The sequence below is a fragment of the Trichosurus vulpecula genome, chromosome 3 (genome assembly GCF_011100635.1).
Source record: "Trichosurus vulpecula isolate mTriVul1 chromosome 3, mTriVul1.pri, whole genome shotgun sequence".
Lineage (NCBI taxonomy): Eukaryota > Metazoa > Chordata > Mammalia > Diprotodontia > Phalangeridae > Trichosurus > Trichosurus vulpecula.
The window spans coordinates 159,299,818-159,322,585 of NC_050575.1; the positions used below are offsets into that span (position 1 = coordinate 159,299,818).

General features: G+C 44.6%; 1 protein-coding gene across 1 annotated transcript in view; it reads right to left on the reverse strand.

The window, feature by feature from the left end:
- Positions 1-22,768, reverse strand: part of COL27A1 (collagen type XXVII alpha 1 chain) — a 234,115-nt gene that overhangs the window by 124,754 nt on the left and 86,593 nt on the right. Inside the window, exons 13-14 of the mRNA XM_036749857.1 lie at positions 9,254-9,307; positions 4,945-4,989 (exon numbers count right to left, since the gene is read on the reverse strand). Coding sequence (XP_036605752.1) covers positions 4,945-4,989; positions 9,254-9,307 — 99 coding nt within the window. The remainder of the gene's footprint in view (positions 1-4,944; positions 4,990-9,253; positions 9,308-22,768) is intronic.

Below are 22,768 nucleotides of genomic sequence, written 5' to 3' on the forward strand. Positions count from 1 at the left end.
GTTACACTTTCTCTGTTTAGGACAATTTATAATTATTGATTATTGGTTTTCTGTTAAGTAGGGGGACAATGATGCCCCTGCAAACTCCTCACAATCAATAAAACAGTTCTCTGGAACTTCCAAATATCACAATTTTATAAGATACAACTTAATATAAAGTGAGACTTTTGTGGCCCCATTTCAAGGGAGTGTAACTATTCAAATTCCTTAAAGGTCTTCGTTATTAAGGCCACAGTCCCACAGCATGGGCTTCCATGAGATTTTGACATATAAGCATGATGCCTTGGGTTCACAAGAAATAAGGCACTGAATTAATCTGGGTTGCCACTAAAATGGTTATTAATAAATGGAATTTTGATCCCCTCAGCAAAAAAAGCAACCAAAACCACATCCTTCCTCCTAGTCTGTGGAAAACCAGACTCATAATCTCTCCCTTTCCCTTTAGTTCCAAATCAGAGGGCTCCTTCCTTCCACTGCTCCTCCAGGAGACTGACTCCATTGGGACCAGAGCCTGTCATGTCTGCTACACTTGCCTCCTGCTTCCTGGCTGCCAAGGCTTCTCCCAAGGAGGCCTGGGGAGTGGGCTTGGGGGTGCGGAATCCTCTTTGCACTGGAAGGTGGGCTCCTTCTAGGTGCCCTGGCAATTTGACAAACTGCAACCCTCTAGGACCAAGGGGAGAGACTTTAGAATTAGATTTCTTCTGCCAAAAAAAAGTCCCCATTGTTTTTCTCCATTTCTGCCTCCTCTGCTGGATTTTCCAGGGTGGTTACAACTAGCCCAGTCAAGTGAATTTTAGTATGGGAAGAACTGAAGTCCAAGACAGCAGCATCAGAGAGTTTCTCATCTGCAACACTCGCCTCCACCCCCACCTTCATCCTACCCCCCCACCTCCTCCCCCACCCCCAGCAAGAAAGGGCAGTGAGTCTAAAGGAGTGACTCTGGAAGAAAAAAAAAGGTCTATTGTATCACAAGCTCCTCCTGGGACCTTTGCTTGAGAAGGGCAGTCATTTCTATGGCTCTGCCACATTTCACGCCTCAGCAGCTGAGCTTAGCCCAGTGAAAAGTGCTCTGGCCTGGGAGTAGGCAGCCCTGGGCTCTAATCCCACACCTCTGCCACTGACTCAGTCCTCAACCTTGAGAAAAGTCATTTAGCTTCTTCTTGGGGCCTCACCTTCCTCATCTGTCAAATATATCTTCCCTTCCCCCCTCTCCCCCATGACCCCTAGCACAATGCCCTGCATAACTTAATATCTGCTGAATAAGCTAGATCATTCCTAAGGTCCATTGCCAGCTCCAATTCCAAGATTTTATGAAATATATCCACTACAAAGCAAACATGGGGCATCTGTTTTGACTACTAGAAAAGGCTTGAGGGGGGATATGACCAGAGACTTCAAATATCTGGAATATTTGGAAGAGGGAGAAAATTTTTCCCTTTATGGCTTTAGATGGGAGCTAAAACCAGAGGGTAGAGTGAGGACCCACAGATTGGGCTTCATGAGGTTTTAGTACAAACATGCATGATGTTTTAGGATCTCCCAATGCGTCCTAGACCTAGCAGATACAATAACTGTCTGGGAAAAAAGATTAAACTAGAAAGCATTTACAGCTCTAAGGTGAAAACCTGCAGCAAGGTCGGGCCTAGTCACAGAAGATTCCGTAGCTCTTTGTAGCATCACCTCCTAGAAGCCCTATATGTCTCCTGACCATTCTGCCAGGGCCCAGCCTGTCCCAGGCTCTAGAGGAACAGCGTCTGAGGCTGCCGATACTTCTGGTGTTCTTTTCAACTTTCCTCTCCACCCTGCTGGCTCCAGCAAACATTTGGAGACCAACCCCTTAGCCTGACCGGGTCGACTAAAAGAGAAAGTCAGTCGGCTCAGGGGAGGCACCAATAGCCTTTGCAGCGGGGTGACTTTGGTGCTTCTTAATTATGCCCAACATGTAGGTGGTCCCTTCCCACAGCTGTTTTCCCAACTGCAGGAGATGCAGAAACCTGCGCACAGCTGGCTAGTGGGATGTCTGGGATTCTCGTTAAAGCGAAAGCTGGAGGGAACAATTTCTCAAACTGTCTCCCCTCTCTCCATGACAATGGTAGCAGACCTCCTGTCGATATAGAATACTCTGGCTCCAGCCCAGGCCCTGACAGCTCGCCCCACTTAATGACTACCCGATTGCCTTATACAACCAACCCACTCTACCTCATTCTCGGCATCTGCTGATCCCCAAGGCGCCTTGCGTGGGCCGGGCCCCGCGTTCCAAGCAGAAAAGAAAGAGGAGAGAGTGTATTAATTGTGGTGGCCTCTGTAGGACAGGTCTTGGGTAAAACAGTGCTCCCCTGCCCTACAGGCCTGAGAGAGCACTAAAAAACAGAGTCGAATAATCCTCCAATTTTAGCGTCTGGGAACTGGATCCTTATTCCCATCGTCAGCGCTTCAACCTTTAAGCAAGTCCCGTAATATCTCCTGAGTCTTCTGTCTCTGGATCTGTAAATCTGCCAGAAAATCTCTCTTATCCAGCTTGGGGTGGGAAGGAATGACTAAGAGATATCTGAGTGTAGCCTCACCACACTTTACAATAGTGGCTGTGACTTAGAGTTCCTATTAGGTCAGATACAAAGTAAGGCCTCAGGGGCAAGACAGGGGTGAGTCACCAATGGAAACCCTATGTTTTCTTTAAGCAGGCAGTAGACAATTGTGGGTCTAGGGTGTTTTAGATGCAGAGGGCTAGACAAGATGTCTTTTTGGTGAATTGAATTGATATGCCAACTCTGATGGTTTGGCAGAGTTCTGTCCCATGATCCCCAAGGTCAGCAGTGCTACAATGACTGGACCCTCCAGCCTAGCCTCAAAATGCAGCTCCAAGAAGTGCTTATGCATGCACACACACACACACACACACCACACACACACACCCCATGTTGGAAATTTAGAGGATCTGAATCTCAGCTCTGCCACCTGTATGACCTCGTTATAGGCCTGAATTTCTTCAAATATGAAATTGAAGGGGGTTAGCTCCAAACCCATAGTCCTATTGTGATCCTACTGCCCTAAATGACAATTTGCTGGATCTTGTTTGATCCCCCTGATAACTCATCAAAGTAGGTACTATGGTATTACGAAGCCCTATTTTGCAGATTAAAAAAACTGAGGCTGAGAGGTTGTGTCATGCCCAGGATCACACAACTCTGAGTGCCTTTTAGTTACCTCTTAGACATTTTTTGGCAAGGCAATCGGGGTTAAGTGACTTGCCCAGGGTCACACAGCTAGTAAGTCTCAAGTGTCTAAGGCCTGATTTGAACTCAGGTCCTCTTGACTCCAGGGCCAGTGCTCCCTAACCACTACACCACCTAGCCACCCCCTCTTAGACTTTCTTTCCCACTGCCAGTTGGAGAAAAGGGGAGATTTCCTGGAAGATTTGCAGATTCAGAGACTTGAAGACTTGATCTGGGAGAGCGTATTGTAGACCTTGCTGAGGGCTGAGACAGACATTTCCAGGCTCTCTCCTGGCCAGTTGTCTGGTCCAGTTGTTGGCAACATGGCCTGACCGCTGGACCAGGAAGAGGAGATGTAGGGAAATATTTCTCTCTGTTGTGGCTGCAGTCACCCACAGTTGGCAGGCTCTTGGGGTTCACTGCGGAGCAAGGGTAAAGCTCAGCTAGGAGGCTCTACTGGCATGAGGCTTTAATAGACTCAGAGCCCTAAAAAGGGCCTTAGGACAGAACACCAAATCTCAGAGCTGGAAGGAACCTTTGGAAGCATATAATCCAAGAAAGGCTAGATAGGTAATAGGCCGAGGCTTCAATTCCCAGGAATAAGCTGAGCTGGTAATAGGACCAAGGAGTTTGGCTCTGTTCCTTTCTGAGCATGGTCTTTCTCATAGCACAAGCCTATAGGGGCCTTCTGGGGATTACTAGGGGGAAACAGCCTAGGACTCAAGATTACTGGCATCTCTAGGAGCCCATGTTTCAGGGAAGGGATTGTTCCTGAAAGGAATCTCTCCCCATCCCAGATCCAGGTTCTGAGTGTTCTACCTTATCTCACTTTGTTCTCCACAGAGGGCTACACTCACCCCTAACACAGGTGAACGTTAGAGAGTAACAGACATGTGGCAAGAATTGCCTAAAGAATTGCCCATAGCGAACTGTGGACCCAGGTCTTCTGAGATTCCAGTTTGGGACATTCTATGGCCTTGCAGATGCCCCTAGAAGGCCTAGGACTAGAGGGAAAATGGCTTTGTTGGGGAGGGGGATGATTTAATTAATTAGATGACAGCAGAGTCAAAAGACAGACCACAACTGTCAGCTAGATAGAGGCAGGTACAGGGGCCTATGATGTTTGTTCCTCCAAGCAAACCCCCAGAGCCCTCTAGTCCAGGGGTCCATGCACTTTTAATACATTTTGATAACTGTATTTCAATAGAATTAGTTTCCTTTGAAATCCTATCTTTCACACTTTTACACATTTAAGAACATTACACTGAGAAGGGTCCATAGGTTTTACACTGCCAAGGCGTCCATGCTACGAAGAAGGTTAAGAACCCTGGATTTAACCCAACTTCTTCCTCTTACAAGGGAGGGAACCGGAGAAGGAAAATTACCTTCCCCAAGGTCACGTCATGAACTCTCTTCGGGGCTCTGGCCCATCACTGGAATTTCGATTAGAAACCTTAGGGTTCTTAATGGCAGAGAAAACTCAGCCCCTGTTCTTCCAAAAGAGTCAACGAGCTTGCTGGGATTGAGTCCCAAGGAAGGTTAACTCTCTTAACCAAGGTCTCTCAGCTAGTCAGGAACAGAGCTTAGACGAGGAGCCAGGTCTCCTGACTTCCAGTCCCCTGCTCTGTATGTTAAACAAAGCTGCCCCCACAAAGTATAATGATTTCAATTCCTTCCTCTCCTCTTGTTCCCAGCCCCCCAGGTCAGGCTTAGGTTATATTCTCATACTTACAATAAGTCCATGAACTCCAGGTGGGCCTGGGGCACCCAGGTCTCCCTAAAAGTGAAACAAAACCAACATAGTTAAGCGATGTCAAGGGATCAGGGGCTGTTGGGGGATCACAGCACTAGGCCCACTCTCATCTGGTGATGGTATTTTCCAGAGTCAGGCACTTAGAGAGGTTCACACCAGTTCACACTCATGTGTCACTCTAAGTTTCGCAAGGATAACATAAGTTGTCTCATTTAGCCCTCACAATGACCTGTCTAGGTATGAATTAAGGGGATTTTTTTGCAGGGGGGAAGGCAGGGCAATTGGGGTTAAGTGACTTGCCCAAGGTCACACAGCTAGTAAATGTGTCAAGTGTCTGAGGCCGGATTTGAACTCAGGTCCTCCTGACTCCAAGGCCCGTGGTCTACTCACTGCACCACCTAGCTGCTCCAATTAAGGGTATTAGTAAACTCCGCTTTACAGATGAGGGAACTGAGGTTAAATGACTTGCCCAAGGTCACACACCAAGTATCATTGCTGGTATTTGAACCCAGGACTTTCTTGACTTCAAGTCTGACACTCATTCTTTACGGTAGCACTCACTCCCTTTCTAAGCAGATAGTTTACGGGGGGTATCCCCAGGGTTCTGCAGGCAAGTTAATGGAAAAAGATGAAAGTCATATTGTGTGGCAAGAAAGAGGAAAACCCCAGAAGGGTAGAAGAGGAAAACAAGGTAAAATTGAGGAAATGGGAGGCTTCCAATGGTCTGTGGTTGCTTTAAGACAAAGTTTTTATGCTGGCATTCAAGGCTCTTCACCTTCATCTCCCACAATTCTCATCCCACATTTACTCACACCCTCTACCCTAGCCAGACTGGCCTCTCTGTTCCCCACATGCCCCAGGTGTATGCTTTTGTTCATGGCACCCCCTGAACCACAAATACCCTTCTCTCTTTTGTCTCCCTAAACAAATTGGGCCTACCTTCCAAAGCACACAGCTCAAGCCCCACTGGAGCCTTGACCATCACCTTCCACAGGATACAGAGTTTTCCCACATAAGGCGAAGAGCCAGTTTGGCCTGTGGGTACCCTCTGCTGGAGGCTACAGGGCAGTGGGTAGACCCCAGATGAAGTCACGGGATCACAGGCTGTCAGAACTGGGCTGGAGGACAGCAGAGGGTATTGCTCCCTTCCTGCCTCAGATTTTTCCTCACACCATAAACTTTATGTGTGGCTCTAGGCAACTAATCTCCCTTCTCTCTGGGCCACCATTGAAAGTTAGACTAGAGATCTTAGGGTGCTTAGCTGCAGAGAAAACTCACCCTCTGTTCTCCCTAAAGAGTCAATGAGATTAAGCGATATAACCGAATCATGTTTCCAGCATCAGCACCTTCATGTCAGGCAAAGGCAGGAAGGAAGGCAGACTATCCACTCAAAGCCCCTGCTTTGGAAACAGGGTGGTGGTGGTGGTGCTGGTGGGACAGGGGTGGGTGGGAGGGAAGCTCCCCGCTAGAGGATAAACAGAATTAGTCATGCCTGAGATTTCCAGGATCTCGGGATGTGCCCGCCTTGTCTCTCAGCCCCCATAAATTCCCTCATTAGTTCTCCCAACTGTGCTTGTAACCCCAGAATGGGGGAGAGAGGGGGATAAGCATTTATTAAGTACCTACTATGTGCCAGGCTCTGTATTAAGCTCTTTACAAATACTATCTCGTTTGATCCTCATAGCAACCCTAGGAGGTGGGTGCTACCATTATCCCATTTTACAGCTCAGGAAACTGAGGCAGAGAGAAATTAAGTGCCTTGCCCAAGGTCACATAGCTAGTAAGTCCATGAGGCAGGATTTGAATTCAGGTCTTCTTTACTCCGGGGCATTCTATCCACAGTGGAATGACTTATTAGACAATGAATCAAGTGGTGTGTGCATAAGTCTTGGTTCTAGCACTAACTTACCAAGGGACATTGAAGTTCATCGAGCCTCTGTTTCTTCAACCATAATACGGATATACAAATGCTTTCCCTGTTTACCTCACGAGGTTGTGGGGACTGAATAAAATAACAGATGTAAACTGCTTTGAGAAATATAAAGGTATCATACAAAGACAAGGTATGAATAATGCCAGCAGATATGAATAATTATAATTTTAATTTAGTTATCTTCATCACTACATCCACTAATTGGGAGGGCCCAATGGCTGGGTCAGTAGGCTTACAGCCCTATACACTTCCAGCTCCTCTGTGTATGAGCTAAACTGGAAAAGAATTATTATTTCCACCATATGGAAAGGAAGATAGAGGATCATAGAAGTGAATTAACCTGCCCAAGATCATACACCTAGAATCAGGACTAGAACTCAAGTCTCTAGACTCCTAGAATCAGGACTAGAACTCAAGTCTCTAGACTTCTAGAATCAGGACTAGAACTCAAGTCTCTTGACTCTCTTTAAGTTCAATGCACTATTGCTATTCCTATTGGAAGTAAGAAGTTCCTTGGTGGGGGGTCCTTTAATAAACAAGATACTGGGTTTTTTATTATTTATTATTAATTGACCTGATAAGAGACATTTTAGGGGTATTAATTGTGATTCTTCATTTAAGACGTATTACTGGAACTTTGTGTGAGGGGGAGAGGATGAACACAAAGCCAGCCCCCCTTCACGATGGGCACAGCTGGGCACAGCTGTTTAGGACAGGAAGTGAAGCAGCATCTTATTGCCTCCTCAGGAAGTAATGGGAGAATGGTCAGTAAGTGTTGCACAAAGGCCTACGCTGGGATCCTGACACTCCTCACCCCTCACAGCAGCCAGCTCTGGAATCTCTTGGGTATTCAGTCTGGTCCAAAGCCATAAGTTGCCTGTCCAAGGAACAGGAAGCACATGAAGAAGGGTCCCAGCCTCCAGGGCAGACTGACCTGGCTCTACAGTTAGCAATTCTGCAGCCAGACATCCCAAACCAAACTTGAACATCTTCCTGCACTTGGAGGATTCCAATTATTTATAAACTCTATAAACAAGGGAGAATTTGCTCCCCACCCTCTTTTTCTTATAGAAGGGGGTGATTTCCTTATAGTTCAAGTTCAAGTGGCTGGAAACATCTTGCCTCCATTCAAGACCCACTGCTGGCCATAAATATTTAGAGAATGTTCCCAGGCAGCATCGGCCTCTCAGCTCAGCAAGCAACTACAATTCTCCTGTGCCCCCACGTCCCCTGGCACAAAGATGCTCTTGGCTTGCAGAGGCATGGACATCCTGGAGTCCAGGTAAGATTTGCCCAGAGCCAGAGGGCAAGGCAGGAATTTGCCTATGGACCAAGAGGGAGAAAGCAATGCATTCTCCTACTCTTGTCTCTGGACAGGGAGGAAGCAGTGGAGGCTGGAGCACCCCTCACCCGGCCTTCTTTCTGGTTAATGACAGGTCAACCCTAGCAAAGCCATTTGGTTTTTCCAGCCTAGACGATACCTTGGGGATTATATAATCCAATCCTTCCAACGAACAGAGAAGAAACAGGCCTAGAAAGGGGAAATGATTTGCTTAGCACCAGACAGGGAATGGCAGTTAGGAACCCAGACCTCTTTGTCTTGTCTCTTGAACCACTGCTTCCTCCACTATAATGCCTCTCATGCCTCTAGCTGATACAACAGATAAAATGCTGGCCATGGAGTCAAGAAAAACTGAATTCAAATCCTGCCTCAGATACCTACTAGTTGTGTGACCATGAGCAAGTCCACTAACTTCTGTCTGCCTCAGTTTCCTCAACTGTAAAAGGGGGACTACCTCTCAGGGTCATTTTGAAGATCAAATGAGATAATATTTGTAAAGTGCTTAGCACAGTGTCTGACACATAGTAGGCACTTAAAAATGTTTGTTCTCTTCCTTTCCCTTGAACTGATGATATCCTTAATGGGACAGACAAGACTTCCAAGGCAGGTACACAAAACCTGCTGGGAAAGGTTTCATTTCTTTCCCAATTCCACTCTAGTCTTTTTCAGCTCACGGATGTACCAGGGCTATAATCAGACTGTAGGCCACAGAAACTTTCTCTAGTAGTAATGTACCCAGTCTGGGGTTGGGCCTCAAAATTAATGGGAACGAAGAAAGACTCAGGAGATTGGGAACAGGGAGCTATGAACAGCTTGGATCTGCTTGTTAGATTCTAAATCAAACAGCGGAGAATTAGCAGCACATGGCAGAGCAGCCTTAAATCGATAAATATGTTTTTCTTGTTGGCCTCCCTGATCCAAAAGCAAACAGTTCACCTCCTCTCCATAATCGGCTCCCCCCACCTCCTTATCTCAGACCCAATGTTCTTTCTACATCATCTCCAAACACTTACAGGGTTGCCATCCAATCCGGGGGGCCCTCTTTCCCCAAAGTCACCAGGAAACCCCTAAAAGGATAAGAGAAAAAGGAAAACGAAGTCAAAACATGAACACAGACCATCGGCGTCACTCCAGATCTAGTCAACACAGTGTCCTGGCCAGGGCAAGGAGTAGCTGTGGACAAATTGCAACACATGGATGAGTTCCCATTTTATTCCCATCCTTTTATTCCAAAGATTAGAGTGCATCATCTCATCCTCCCCCAAGGAGGCAACACTATTTATAGATTTCAGAGAATTTCAGAACTTCATTGTAACACAAAGGACACAAGATCAGGAGTCAGAGGATCCAGGTTCAAACCCCAGGCCTGCTTCTTACTACTGTACAACCTTAGGCAAGCCACTTAATTTGGTTTCCTCTTCTATAAAAAGGAAGGGCAATTTTTAAAGACCTTTTCAGCTCTAAAATTGTAATCTGATGATCCTATGAAGTTAAAAGAGCCTGAAAGGTCAACTGACCCAATCCTCTTTTTTCCATTAAAATTTTATTTTTTTCCCAATTACATGTAAAAACAATTTTTGACATTCGTTTTTTAAAACCTTTTAAATTCCAAATTCTCTCCTTCCCTTCCTTTCCCCCTTCATTGAGGAGGATATAGACAATCCTCTAATTTTATAAATGAGGGAGCTAAGACCCAGAGGGGAAGTGACTTGCCTAAGGTGATACAACTGGTTAAGAGTAGAGCTAGGTCTAGAACCCAGATCTCCTGACTACCAGTCCAGAAATTTAATTTTAAATCTTAGGCCATATACAAGGAAATCCAGGGAAACATAGGCTCATAGATTTAAAGCTGGGAGTGGATCTTGAGGCCAACAAGTTCAATCTTTCATTCTACAGATGAGAAAACTGAGGTATAGATAGGTTGTTGGTGGTGTCAAACTCAAATAGAAGTTACTAAATGGTACATAAGGATCTCTGACTTAGAAAACCACAAATTAACATTATCTATGTTTCATTGCATTTTATTTCTTTTGTTCAATATTTCCCCATTATATTTTAACCTGGTTTCCCACATTCAGGAGTGTTATGGACTGCATGTTTGATACCTCTGAGTTAAGTGACTTGCTCAAAGTCATACATGCAGAATCTGGCAGATTCTGAGTCCACACCCTCTGACTCCAGAGACAGTGATCTTTCTATTGTCTGTTCTCACAGGAGGTCTCATTAATTTAATAGTGATAAATCCTGGGCACTAAGCCTAGGCTTATAAGAGCCTAAGACATGTGTATGAAGCGTGTCTAGAAGGAAATCACCAAGGAAGGAGATCACCAAGGAAGGTCTGGAGTTCGGGGCACTGCCAAGTTGGTAGGTCTTGGCTCTGGCAAGCCCTGTGTCCCTGAATTAGGGCTTCTTCTACTCTATGGAAAAAAGCCAGGCCTTTGAACCAAGATGACCATGCCAAACATGGGAAGCCTCACTGCAGAGAAGGGACAATTTCCTTCTGACTTCAAAAGGGAGACAGAAGACCAGTTTGGGGCTAAGTGAAACCCAATATTTTCCCCTTCTTGAATTTAAACCATTGTTTTCCAGGGGAAATTTAATAAAAAACAAACCACATGTTTTTCTAACTAAGTAAAAGCCTGAACTACTCAAACAATAAAGATTCATGTTGGAGAGTAATTCAGACTCCGGTTTCTAGGGCTACTAGAGAAATAAAATAAATACATTAAACCCAAACTTTTAAGAGGACTGAGCATGGAATAATCAAGAACTAGAAATGTTTGCGATTCCATGCTGTCCACTTTCTTCTTGACCAAACTCATTTTAGCTTCAGTCAAAATCCTTCCTCCCTTACGAACATGTCTGGGATCAACGGAGGGGGATTGGGGTGAAATTCACACCCCATAACTAATATCCCAACCACCTCCCAACTGTACTTCAAGAAATGGAAGCTATAAGAAAGGATGGCACCAAGCCTTTGCTCACGGTTATGTCGTAAGTAACAATGGCTACCAATCACTGAGGGAAACATTCTGGCTCTTGCAAACATTCAATGCACCGAGCCCTGTGTTAGACAGTGGAAGAGGAATCCAGCAGGAGTCCTTCAGACATGGGAAGAAAAGGAATTAGCAAATGTGGAACTATACTCCAAAAAGGCACCACATTGAACATTGACAAACACCCAGCAATACCCCTGCTAAGCATATACCCCCAAGGAGGTCAGTGACAGAAGGAAGACATGCGAAAATATTGCAGCACTTTTTGTAAGAGCAAAGAACTAGAAAGAAAGTGGGTGTGCAATGACTGGGCAATGCTTGAACAAATTGCAGCATATGGATATAATGGAACATTATTGTGCCACTTGTTGTTGAGTTGTTTCTCAGTCACGTCCAATGCTTCATGACCCTATTTGGGGTTTCCTTGGCAGAGATGCTGGTTTGCCAATTCCTTCTCCAGCTCATTTTACAGGTGAGGAAACTGAGGCAAATGGGTTAAGTGACTTGTTCAGCATCACACAGCTACTAAGTGTCTGAGGCCAGATTTGAATTCAGGAAGATGAGTCTTCCTGATCCCAGGCCCAGCACTTTATCCACTGCACCATCTCGCTGCCCTGTTGTCATGCCATAAGAAATAATAAATATGAAGAATTCAGAGAATCTCGGGAAGATTCATATGAACTGATGAAGAGTAAGAAAGGAAACCACAAAAACAGTTTACATAATGACCATAATGATGCAAAGAAAAATAACTCTGGAAGACTTCAGAACTCAAACTAGTTATAATAATAATAATACAACCAGGTCCCTTTTAGTTCAAATAATGAATCAGAGTTATTTCAAATAATGAGACGGAGGGGAACTGATGTGCCTACGATCACGACTATTAAGTATTTGAGGCAGGATTTGAACTCAGGTCATCCTGACCCCAGGTCTAGCACTTTATCTGTGTCAAGTGAGTCTCCGTATGCCAGCAAAGAGTTGGTGGATAGTAGGTGAGGAATAAGGCTTACGTTTTCAGACTTGGTCAATGTGCTGATTTGTTTTCCTTGACTCTACTTACTTATTTGGGACAAGAGAGGGTTCCATTTTCGGAGGGCAGGCAGAGTCACTGTGAAGTGATAGTGACTTTTAAAAAAAAATCAATGACCTTTTTTTAATTATAGAAAACACCCCATGATTGATTCAAACCTGGCTCCAACTCATCCCATTTCAGGTTCTTTCTCTCTGCCTCATTTATGTCCTAAGCAAGGTACAGTGGTAAGAGGATATGATCTTAGGTTAAAGGACTTGGGTTCAAATCCAGGCCTTGCTACTTAACGATAAGACCTTCCCCTTTCTAAGCCTCAGTTTCCTTATCTGTAAAATAAAACAATTGGAATAGATATCCTCTAAGTTTCCTTCCAGGTTTCAACTGATGGTACCTTGAGCCCTGCATCCACATTATCTCCAAGTCCCATTGGATGGGGACTTTGTAACCTGAATTCAAGTCATAGCTTGTGTCACTAGTTAGCTGTGTGACCTTGTTTAAATTGGTCACCTCTCTGAAAATAAAAGGTGGCATAGTATAGTATAGTAGAAAGAGCCCCTGTCTATGAAGTCAGAGGACCTGGGTCTAAATCTGGTCTCTGACCTTTACTACCTAACTTCCTCAGCTGTAAAATGGTGGGGTTGGATTTGTGGCCTCTAAAGCCCCTTCTAATTAATTATTCGAAGTTGGTAGACATGATAAGCTTTAGAGCCCCTTTCAATTCAAGATCTTTGGGTCTCTCCGGTTCAATTAGGTGACTATCTCTTCCCCAGGCTAAGCCCAGCCAACAGGATGGTACGCAGGGAGGGAGGGAGGGAGAAGAGGCCATGGCATTATGTCCCTGAATCAGCTCTGGGAATCTGGAGGAATGAGAAAGGACAGCCTCATTCGGAGCAGGTTCAGCCCTCTTCTCCTGACGTGGGGCTGGCGGGCACTGAAAGGATTATGAATGGACTCATGGGGGAGGTGCCGAAGCGGGAACACTCTGGTGTTGGCACTTCTAGAAGCCTCTTTGTCCTGCAGCAGCTCAGGTTACACCCCGCTGGGTCCCTCCAGACTTCAGGAATAGAAGGAGCCCATGAGCAGTTCTCCCCAGGGACTGGGAGGCTGGGCTGCTGGAGGACAGGGGTCAAAGTCATTGCCCCATGCTCTTCCTGGGACAGGCTCCTGCTCTGCTCAGGGTAATGGCCCTCAGCCTGTCCGATGGGGTTTGGGATGCACAAAGCAGAAAGGTGACAGAAGGAAAAAGGACCAAGCCTCCAGCGAGGTCTAGCAGGTGTGACCGTTTCAATCCTACAACCCAAGTGGCCAAACAGCAGTGTCTTCCTTCAAGTCCCAACTAAAATCGCACCTTCTACAAGAAGGCTTACCTGATCTCCCTTGATGCTAATGCCTTCCTTTGGTTGATTATTTTCAATTTATCCTTAAATTCACATATCTTGTTTGTATGTAATTATTTGCATATTATCTCCCTCATTTGATTGTGAGCTCCTTGAGAGCAGGGACTATCTATCTTTTGCATTTATTTGTATTTCCAGTGCTCAGAACGTAGTGGGTTCTTAATAAGTTCTTATTGACAGACTGCCTGCCTGGTCGTGCTTTGGAAATGCTATTTCCCATCTGACTTTCTTCTTTCCCTGTAAAATTCCCTACTGTCTCTAGGGTAAGACACAAAGTTAATAAACATCAAAGTTCAATGAGACCTTAGAACATGGGATTTCAGAGACAGAAGAAACCCTAGAGGTCACCTAGTTCAATCCCTTAATTTTATAGATGAGGAAGCTAAGAACCAGAAGTGATGACTTGGCTTGAGCTATGCTCATCTCCACATCACCCAGGTGCCCAGAGCTCCTTAAGAGGAGGCCATTCATTCATGCATTCATTCATCAAGCATTTATTAAATGCCTGCTATGTGCCAGACACTGCATTAGCTCTGCATATAAAAAGACAAAAAAATGGTGATTGTCCTTAAGACTCACATTCTCAGAAAAGTAATAGGAATACAGATGAGCAAATGCAGAATATAAACAAACTAAATACAATATAACAGCAGAGGCATATGCATAGTTGGAGCAATGCCAAGACAAGGCTTCATATTTTGCAGACCTCCTGGCACCAAGGGAATCCTTTAGGATGCTGGGTCCCAAGGGGCCAGCAAGGTTCATGGGACTGGAGTGAGCAAGGATGGCTCACAGGCATTTCAGGAGCCCCTCCCAGCAAGACACATAGAACCATAAGAAGGAAAGGTAGGGGGAAAGGGGAAAAATAGAGTGAGAGAGACAAAGACTTTCCTACATGCTGAAGTAATGAAAGCAGGCTTCCTGAGCCACGGGGAACCTCAGCACTTGATCCACATACAGTGAAAGGCCTAGCTCTTACAGTGGCTTGCTGTCACTAGGCTCTCCAACAGCTGAGAGAATGAAAAATGATGACAATTCTCCCACCAGTTCTGTGAAGCCTCCCCTGACAACTGCAGCCCACAGCGATCTCTCCTTTCTCTGAACTCCTGCGGTATTCATATAGCCTATGCCACACAGTAAACACTTGAATAAGCATGTCCACCTCCTATAGGAAACCTTTCTTGATGCCCCTTGGTTGCTAGTATCTCCCCTGCTGTCCCCCAAAATAACCACATATATTGTATATATCTTGCCCACACATTCACATGTGCTGCTTTTCTCTCCTACAGAATGTAAGCTGCATGAGGGCAAAGACTTCCATTTTGGTCTTTGTACCCCTAGGGGAAGCTGTGGCCTTGAGGCCACATGTGTCTCTCTAAGTCCTTAAGTGTGGCCCTTTAGACAAATGTGGTCTCAAGGCTGCAGGTTCCCCACCCCTACCCTAGAGTCTAGCACAGTGCCTGACTGGGGCTTAATAAATGCTTACTGCTTGATTAATTCTTCAGTTGCTTCCTAAGCCAGATTCTAAACTCCTGGAGAATAGAAACCTTGGGTCTCACACTTGTTTGTCTTTCTCAAACCTAAAAGACAGTGAGGAGTAAACAGTAAATTATCAATAAAGAATCATATGCCATGTTAGAACCAGAAGTGATCTTGGGTGTTTTCTAGCCTAGTAGTTCTTAATCTGGGGCGTTGGAACTTGTTTTTAATACTTTGATAACTGTATTTCAATATAATTAGTTTCCTTTGTAATTGTGTGTATTATATTTCATGCATTTAAAAATATTATTGTAAGAAGGTGTCCATAGGTTTCACCAGACCATCCAAGGGGTCCATGACACGCACACAAAAATTAAGAGCCTCTGGACTAGCCTGAGGCCCAGAAAAGGGAGATCATTTGCCCAAAGTCAAGGAGCCAATTAATGTCAGAGCCAGGAGTAGAACCCAGACCTCCTGACATTCAGTGTGTTCTCTTTCCATTACGTCATGCTTGTTAAATTGAATTACTGAACTCCCTCCACCCCCACTATCCAGCCCAACGTACTAAAATCCAGGCATAAGGGCTCATGGTTCCTGCTTTCCTCTCCCAGGTCAGCTCCACAAGTCAATGGAAAGAAGACTGCAACCCTAAATACATTATCAGCCAAGTCCTCCTCCCTCTCAAGGCCATGCCTTTCACTCGTTGACTTTGTCAGAGATGTCCATTCCCTCGTTCTAGACTAAAACTTTCCAGGCAGCCACAGTCAGGAAGATGCTGGGAGCCAGCAAACACCAAAAACAGCATAGGACAGGGAACAAGCAAAACAGCCCTCAAGTGGTGGAAGGCAGCGAGGGGTTAAGGGACAATCTCATCTGCTTTCCAGAGTTCTTCTACAAACAGGAGTTTGCGACCTCAGCAACTTCTAAGATGCTTATGGCCACTGGGCAGGGTTACACAACCTCCCTCAGGCAGGCAAGGGGAATCCCTCGGGTGGCTAGGGAAGCAGGCAGAGTTCCCAGGGCTCCAGGTCCTGCTGCCCCCTCCACGACCAGACAATGTGGTCTGTCCTGGGCACATATCCCCTCTGTTACTCAACCCTTCCCTTTGGCCCATGCAATCCAACTAGGGGCCAGTGAGGGAAGTGATTAAAATTTACCAAATTCCAGAGTCCCTTGCAGGATACTGGAGGCCATAGGGCCTACTCAAAAGGCTGGGGGAAGGAAGGGCAGTCATCTCTCTTCTTCCTCCTCCTTGGAAAGAGGGTCGCTAATGATCCTGCTGCATCTTGCAGACAGCCATGCAGGGTCTAGGAGCAGGGCTCTGAACTCTCATGTAATACATCTGGGCTGGCAGGAGGCCCAGGGGCCGCTCTGGGGACAGCTACAGTCAGTTATGACCCAATTCCTGGCCCTAGCCTGATGCCGGGAAAAGTAACAGAATGTAGGTTCCTCTCCCATCTCATCCAGAACACTGGACTGGTGCAAACAGAAACGGGGTAGCAACACCTTCTAGCAGAGAAGGGGATGATATTAAAAAATGGGGGGGCCCCACACCCCAAAGATCAAAGGCTCACCCAAGTGGTGAAGAACACTGAGACCTTTTGCTGCTTTCCCAGCTCATAAAATCAAATGATATATCAAGACCTAGCTCAGCTGACCTTCTCAAAAACTTCAGTCCTCAAGGTCCTGAGCTGAGCAGGGCTAAATTCTCCCCTATGCCTTGGGGATCTAGAAAAGTGTGAGAATGGAAAAAGAACCACGAGTTTCCTTCCATATGTGCGTCTGTCTGTCTGTGTGTAGGTAATATCCATGCATGTGTGAAAGAACATCTGGATTTGTTTAAAGTCTTTTCTCAGCAGAAGTTAAGGAAGGAGCCTGGCACAGGCACTCCAGAGAATTCTAGCAGGTCTCATGCCAATCAGATCCCAATCCAGAAATAAGATTTTATTTTCCTGTTGGCTCAAAATAGGCCATTCAAAGCTCCTAGGCCCTCTGGCCCCACCTGCAACAAGGGACCCTGGGCCAAAGTGGCAGACACCAGGTGAGTTGTTGCAGGGGAGGGGGCGGGGTGTCTCCCAGCAGAGGTGGAGATCTTGCCTAAACTCTCTCAGATGGGTATGGAGGTGTAATGCATTGCAGAGGAAAGGATTAAGATATTCCAGCTGATATTGTTGGAGATGATCATGACAAAGGAGGATGAGCAAACTGCACGGATGAATGGGGGTCAGTGCAGAGACACAAGAGTTAAGAAGTGCACGCTCTACTCGGCATGACCCCTAGACTTCCTAGCAGCTAGGAAGTCTGACTACAGTCTGACTCTACAATCCACCTCTAGTCTGACCACAGAGGCAAGGGCACTCCAAGGAGAACAGGCACTCTTGTCCCCCACCTCACCCCCCACCCCTCTATTGTCCCCTCATTAAAAGAAATGCCTGTGCAGCCCAGAATAAGACATATGACCTTGACTGATGTTCCTCTGGCCCCCTTCCCAGCTTTGGCTGCGCGCATCTGGCCTGGGTGCCTTGAGCGACGGCGCCTAAATGGTCATACCTTACTCAGACAGAAGCAGCTTCTAGGCTTAACACAGGCAGTCTGGCTGGCCCCACTCATAGTGGCCACAACTAGCAGTGGCTTAACAGTACACCAAGCCAGGCTGAGAGGTTTGACGTTCTTGGTCTACTTGAATTCGGCTGCCAGGATCTCAATGCTGCATAGTGGTGGTGATGAGACATCATGCGTGCACTGTAAAACCTCCCTAAGGCTGGTTAATGTGAAGAGCGAATCCATTCCGAGTAAAGCAAAATATCTACATTTGCTGAAAGTTACATTAGGTGCAATTGTGCTTTTGTAGTCTTTTTTTAAGGTAAATCGGTTTTACTACTTTTTAAAAAGCACTATATAGGAAATGTAACCGAGCGAATTGAAGTGTTGTGTTGAGTTCCTTCAGGGGACCCATAAATAAACAGACTAGGACAATTTAAAAGGAAGAAAGCAACTGTTTGGAAGTAAAGGTGCGTCTAGCAAACAGCTTAAGTAGGTTTATATTCCCTCCCTCCACCTCCGCTCCCACGATCCTGTACTTTGCCAAATTAAACTTCCCCAGAACAAAAGTGAACTCTAGCCTTCCTTCTGTAAGAATGATCACAACTTTGGAAATAGTGGGATGTCCTCTCTTTTACTGTAGAATCATCAACCCCCTTCCCTCTACTAACATAGACTGTTCCAGTTCAGGCCCTCACGGGCTTCTCATTTGTATTACTATAACAGGCTGCTAATTGTTCTCCCTCTTTTCCATCTCTCCTCTCTCCAATCCATCCTTTTTCCTGATTGATGCCACCAAAACACAAGCTGATCCTTCCTTTCCCCAAAATGCTCCCTCCCTAACTAAAATATCTTTCATGGCACCTTATTATCTCAAGGAAAAACTACAGTCTAGCCCTTAAGAATCCATAACCTAGCTCAACACTTACCTTTCTACTCTTATTTAACACTCTTCTTTCCATGCAAACTGGCTTGTTACTTTTTCCCATTCCAACGGTTACCTCCATGTCTTTACCCAGGTGGCCTCCCGTGTCTGGAATGCACTCCCTCCTCTGTCTGCAGAGTTCCCAGCATCCCTCAAAGCAAGTATCATGTTCCATCTCCCATTCGAGGCCTTTCTTTATCCCTCCAGTGGTCCATACCTCTTGTAATTACTTGACCTCACTCTGCACGTGCTTTGTGTGTATTCCCCAGCGTGCATGATACATCCCAACTCCCTCTCCTCCAACCCAGCAGACTATCAGCACCTAGCAGTATGTAGGAAAAAACTATTTTGTTTAGAGTTTGTATCCCCAGCACTCAGCACAGTGCTTTGTACATGGTAGCTACTTAATAAATATTTGATAGATTGGATTGAATCAGGTCAACCCCAAGAAACATTTCCTTTTTCTGCTACTGAGGCTATTTTAACTTCCCTAATCCTTGGGACATATGACTATCTTGTATCCTTAAGCTGAACCCAGCTCTTCACTTTATCCCCTCAACTCCACTGCCATATTTCTGAACAAAATGTTTAAGTGTCTGTTCAAGCAACCAATAGAAATCACAGCTGGAAGAGGTAGGGATGGCACAGTGGATAAAAAACTGGCCTCAAGTCGCTCCTTGAAACATCTTGGTTATATATGATCCTGGGCAAGTCACAACCTGCTTGGCGCTTTCTAAGACTCTTTCAGAGAAGGTGTCAACCTGCTGGGGAATAAGGAGTTCCCTCATTCAAGATTTCCCCACATCAATGAAATTGTAGCTCCAGTCCCCATCCTGATACAGTGACGGATTATGTATGCTTGCTGTCCAAGGAACAACCCCGCCAAATTCCCCAAATTCGGAGAGGCTTAGATTAGCCACGAGGTGATGGATTTTTTTTTTTAACCACAGTGATTCTTAAAGACCTTTTACTAACTTAGAGAAGGAGCAGACTTAGGAAGTCACAGATCACTGAACTACTGAAAGGAAACAGCACACACAGAATCACAGAGGACCTGATTCTGAGTCAGAAGGCCTGGTTTCAAAGCCCAGCTCTGCCACTTACTACCAATGTGACGTTTGGGGCAAGCCACAGGTATCTTTCAGGGCTTTGGAAAATCAAGGAGATTAGACTGAATGGGCTTTCATATTCAGCTCTATAGCTATGATCTGTTGAAATGTTGTCAGTGGTGGTGGTGGTGGTGGTTACTATTAATGGACAAGACCCAAAAAAATCATACAGTCAGAGAATAATAGCATTTCAGAACTTGAGCATCATCTAGTCTCAGCCCTCTCATTTTGAAGAAGAAACTGAGGCCCAGAATAATTAAATGGATGGCTTACCTAAGGTCATGCAGCTAGCTACCTTTTCACTACTAGGTCACCTCTGGGTAACACGTTCTATATCAAGCAACCTGTCCCATGAGTCTGGCTCTCACTAAGGCTGCTTGTACAGAGCTGGGCTCTGATTTCCTGTTTTTATTTCTAATCTGACTGTGTCTTTCTGTCTGGTCGCTCTGTGCTCCCTGATGGAAAGAGCCTCCATCTCAGCCAAAATGAAGAACAAGGAAGGAGGTTATCCCTCTCTAGTCTCATTTTCTTCTGTCAGAAGAATTTGTTCTCTGAGCCAAAAGAGTGAGTTCAGCTCCCTACTATCGGGCATCCAGCCATGGGGTTTCTTAATTTCCATCCCCACTTAGGTTTTAGGGAAACTGGGGGTCCTCTTCAGCTAAATGATGACCAGTGGAGCCAGAAGGGGACCTGCAAGAGGTACCCCTTACCTTTCACAGGTTCCCCACATGTAGTACCATGTTTCATAAAAGCTGAGGGAAATCCTTTTTCCTTCTACTGTAGACCCAAAAGTGCTAGCAGGAGCCTCCAGGCAGCCTACTACAGTGGAAAGGGCATGGTGTTTGCTGCTTACTGTCTTTAGGGAAGAGACAACCTCTCTGGGTCTCAATTTCCTAAACTATAAAATGAAAGGGATGGGCTTGATGACTTCTAAGGTCTCTTCCAGCGATAAGTCCATGAGCTTACGAGCCCCTACCTCCAGGCAGGCCAACCTTCAAACCTTTCCCAGACTTAGGAAGGCCTATCCTACTTCCCTCTGGCAGGAGACCCCAAGAGCTCCTCATAGAACTCACGCCCAGGGCCATAAACTCTGCCTCCCAGAGAGTGGCATTGCCTCAGGAAGTCTTCCTTGGCAATCTCTCTCCCATCCACTCCCTCTTTTCCTGGGCCACTGCCACCATCCCAGACCAGGCTTCTCATCTCCATTCCTGAACTAGTATCAGCCTCCTACCATAGTGTCTCTGCTTCTGAGTCTCTTTCCCTCCTATCTAACTTACATATCACTGCCAAATTTATTCTTCTTGATGTTTACTTCTAATTACTTGACTCCCTTACTCAAAATATCTAATGCTTGACTCTCCATGATCTATAGGAAAAAGTCTTAGTCTGGCATTTGTGGCCTTTATTTCTCACTGTTTTCCAATATGATCCCATCCTCTAGTCAAAGTGAATTTTTTATCAGTTTTTTTAAACATGTCCTGTATTTTCCTGCTCCCTCTGGAATGCTCTCCCCCCAAATCTTTGCCTACTGAAATCCTACCTGTCCTTCAATACCCAGATCAAATGCCACCACCTCTGTAATGCCACTTCCCCTTACCACTTCAGTTGGAAATCATCCTATTTTTAATATCATAAAAAGCATCTATCTAAAACTAAAAACAAGCAATCTTATGCAATGGGGATACACTAAAGCCTCTTTCAATAAATATGGGAGTGAAGCAAGGATGCCCACTTTCTCCACTATTATTTGATATTATTCTAGAAATGCTGATGATAGCAATAAGACAAGAGAAAAGAATTAAAGGAATAATGATAGGTAAAGAGGAGATAAAATTATCCCTTATTTGCTGGTGATATTATGGTTTACTTGAAAAACCCCAGCAATCAACAAAGATATTAATGAAGACAATTATCAACTTCAGCAAAGTTACAAGCTACAAAATAAATTCTCAAAAATCAATAGCATTTTTATATAATAACAAAATACAAGTAGTAATAATAGAAAGGGAAATCCCATCCCAAATAATTATAAAATGCATAAAATATCAGGGATCAACCACCCAAAGCACACAAGAGACATGTAGATTCAATTTCTTAAAGAAACAAAGAACAACCTAAATAGCTGGAGGAATATTCAGTGCTCATGGCTAGGTTGTGCTAACATAATAAACATGACAAACTACCAAAATTAATTTACATGTTTAATGCTATATCAATCAAATTACCAAGGGGATACTTTATAGAATTTGATAAAAAAATTCATTGAGAAAAACAAAAAAAAATATCTAGAATATCAAGGGAAATGGTGAAAAGAAGTAAGAATGAAGGGGAAATAGCACTTTCAGACCTCAAATTATATTATAAAGCGACAGTCATCAAAACCATCTGGTATTAGTTAAAGAATAAACAAATAAATCAATGGAACAGACTAGACAGGGGAGATTCAGAAATAATAAAACTCAATAGCCCAATGTTTGATAAAGTAGAAAATAGAATTTACCCTAGAGAAAAACTCCATATTTTATAAAAACTGCTGGGAATACTGGAAAGTATTCTGACAGAAATTAGGCTTACACCAACACCTTAAACCACACACACTTAGGAATAGCTAAACAAATTATGGTACATGAACTTAATGGAATATTATATACATTCTATATAGATATATGACCTTAATATTAAAAATCACACTCTAAAACAATTAGAAGAGAAACACATCACATACCTTTCACAGCTAAGGATAAGAGATGTATTCTTAACCAAACAAGAGACAGAGGCAATTACAAGAGATAAATAGATAACTGATTATTTGAAACTGAAAAGATTCTGCACAGACAACATTGATGCATCTAGGATAAGAAGGGAAGTGGTAAAATGAGGGGAAAATCTTTGTATCAAATTTCTCTGATAAGGGTTTGGTATCCAAGATATAGAAACTATACACACACATGTATGTACGTATGCATATACGTGTGTGTAGGTATATATATATATATATATATATATATATATATATATATATATATATATATACACACACATACATAA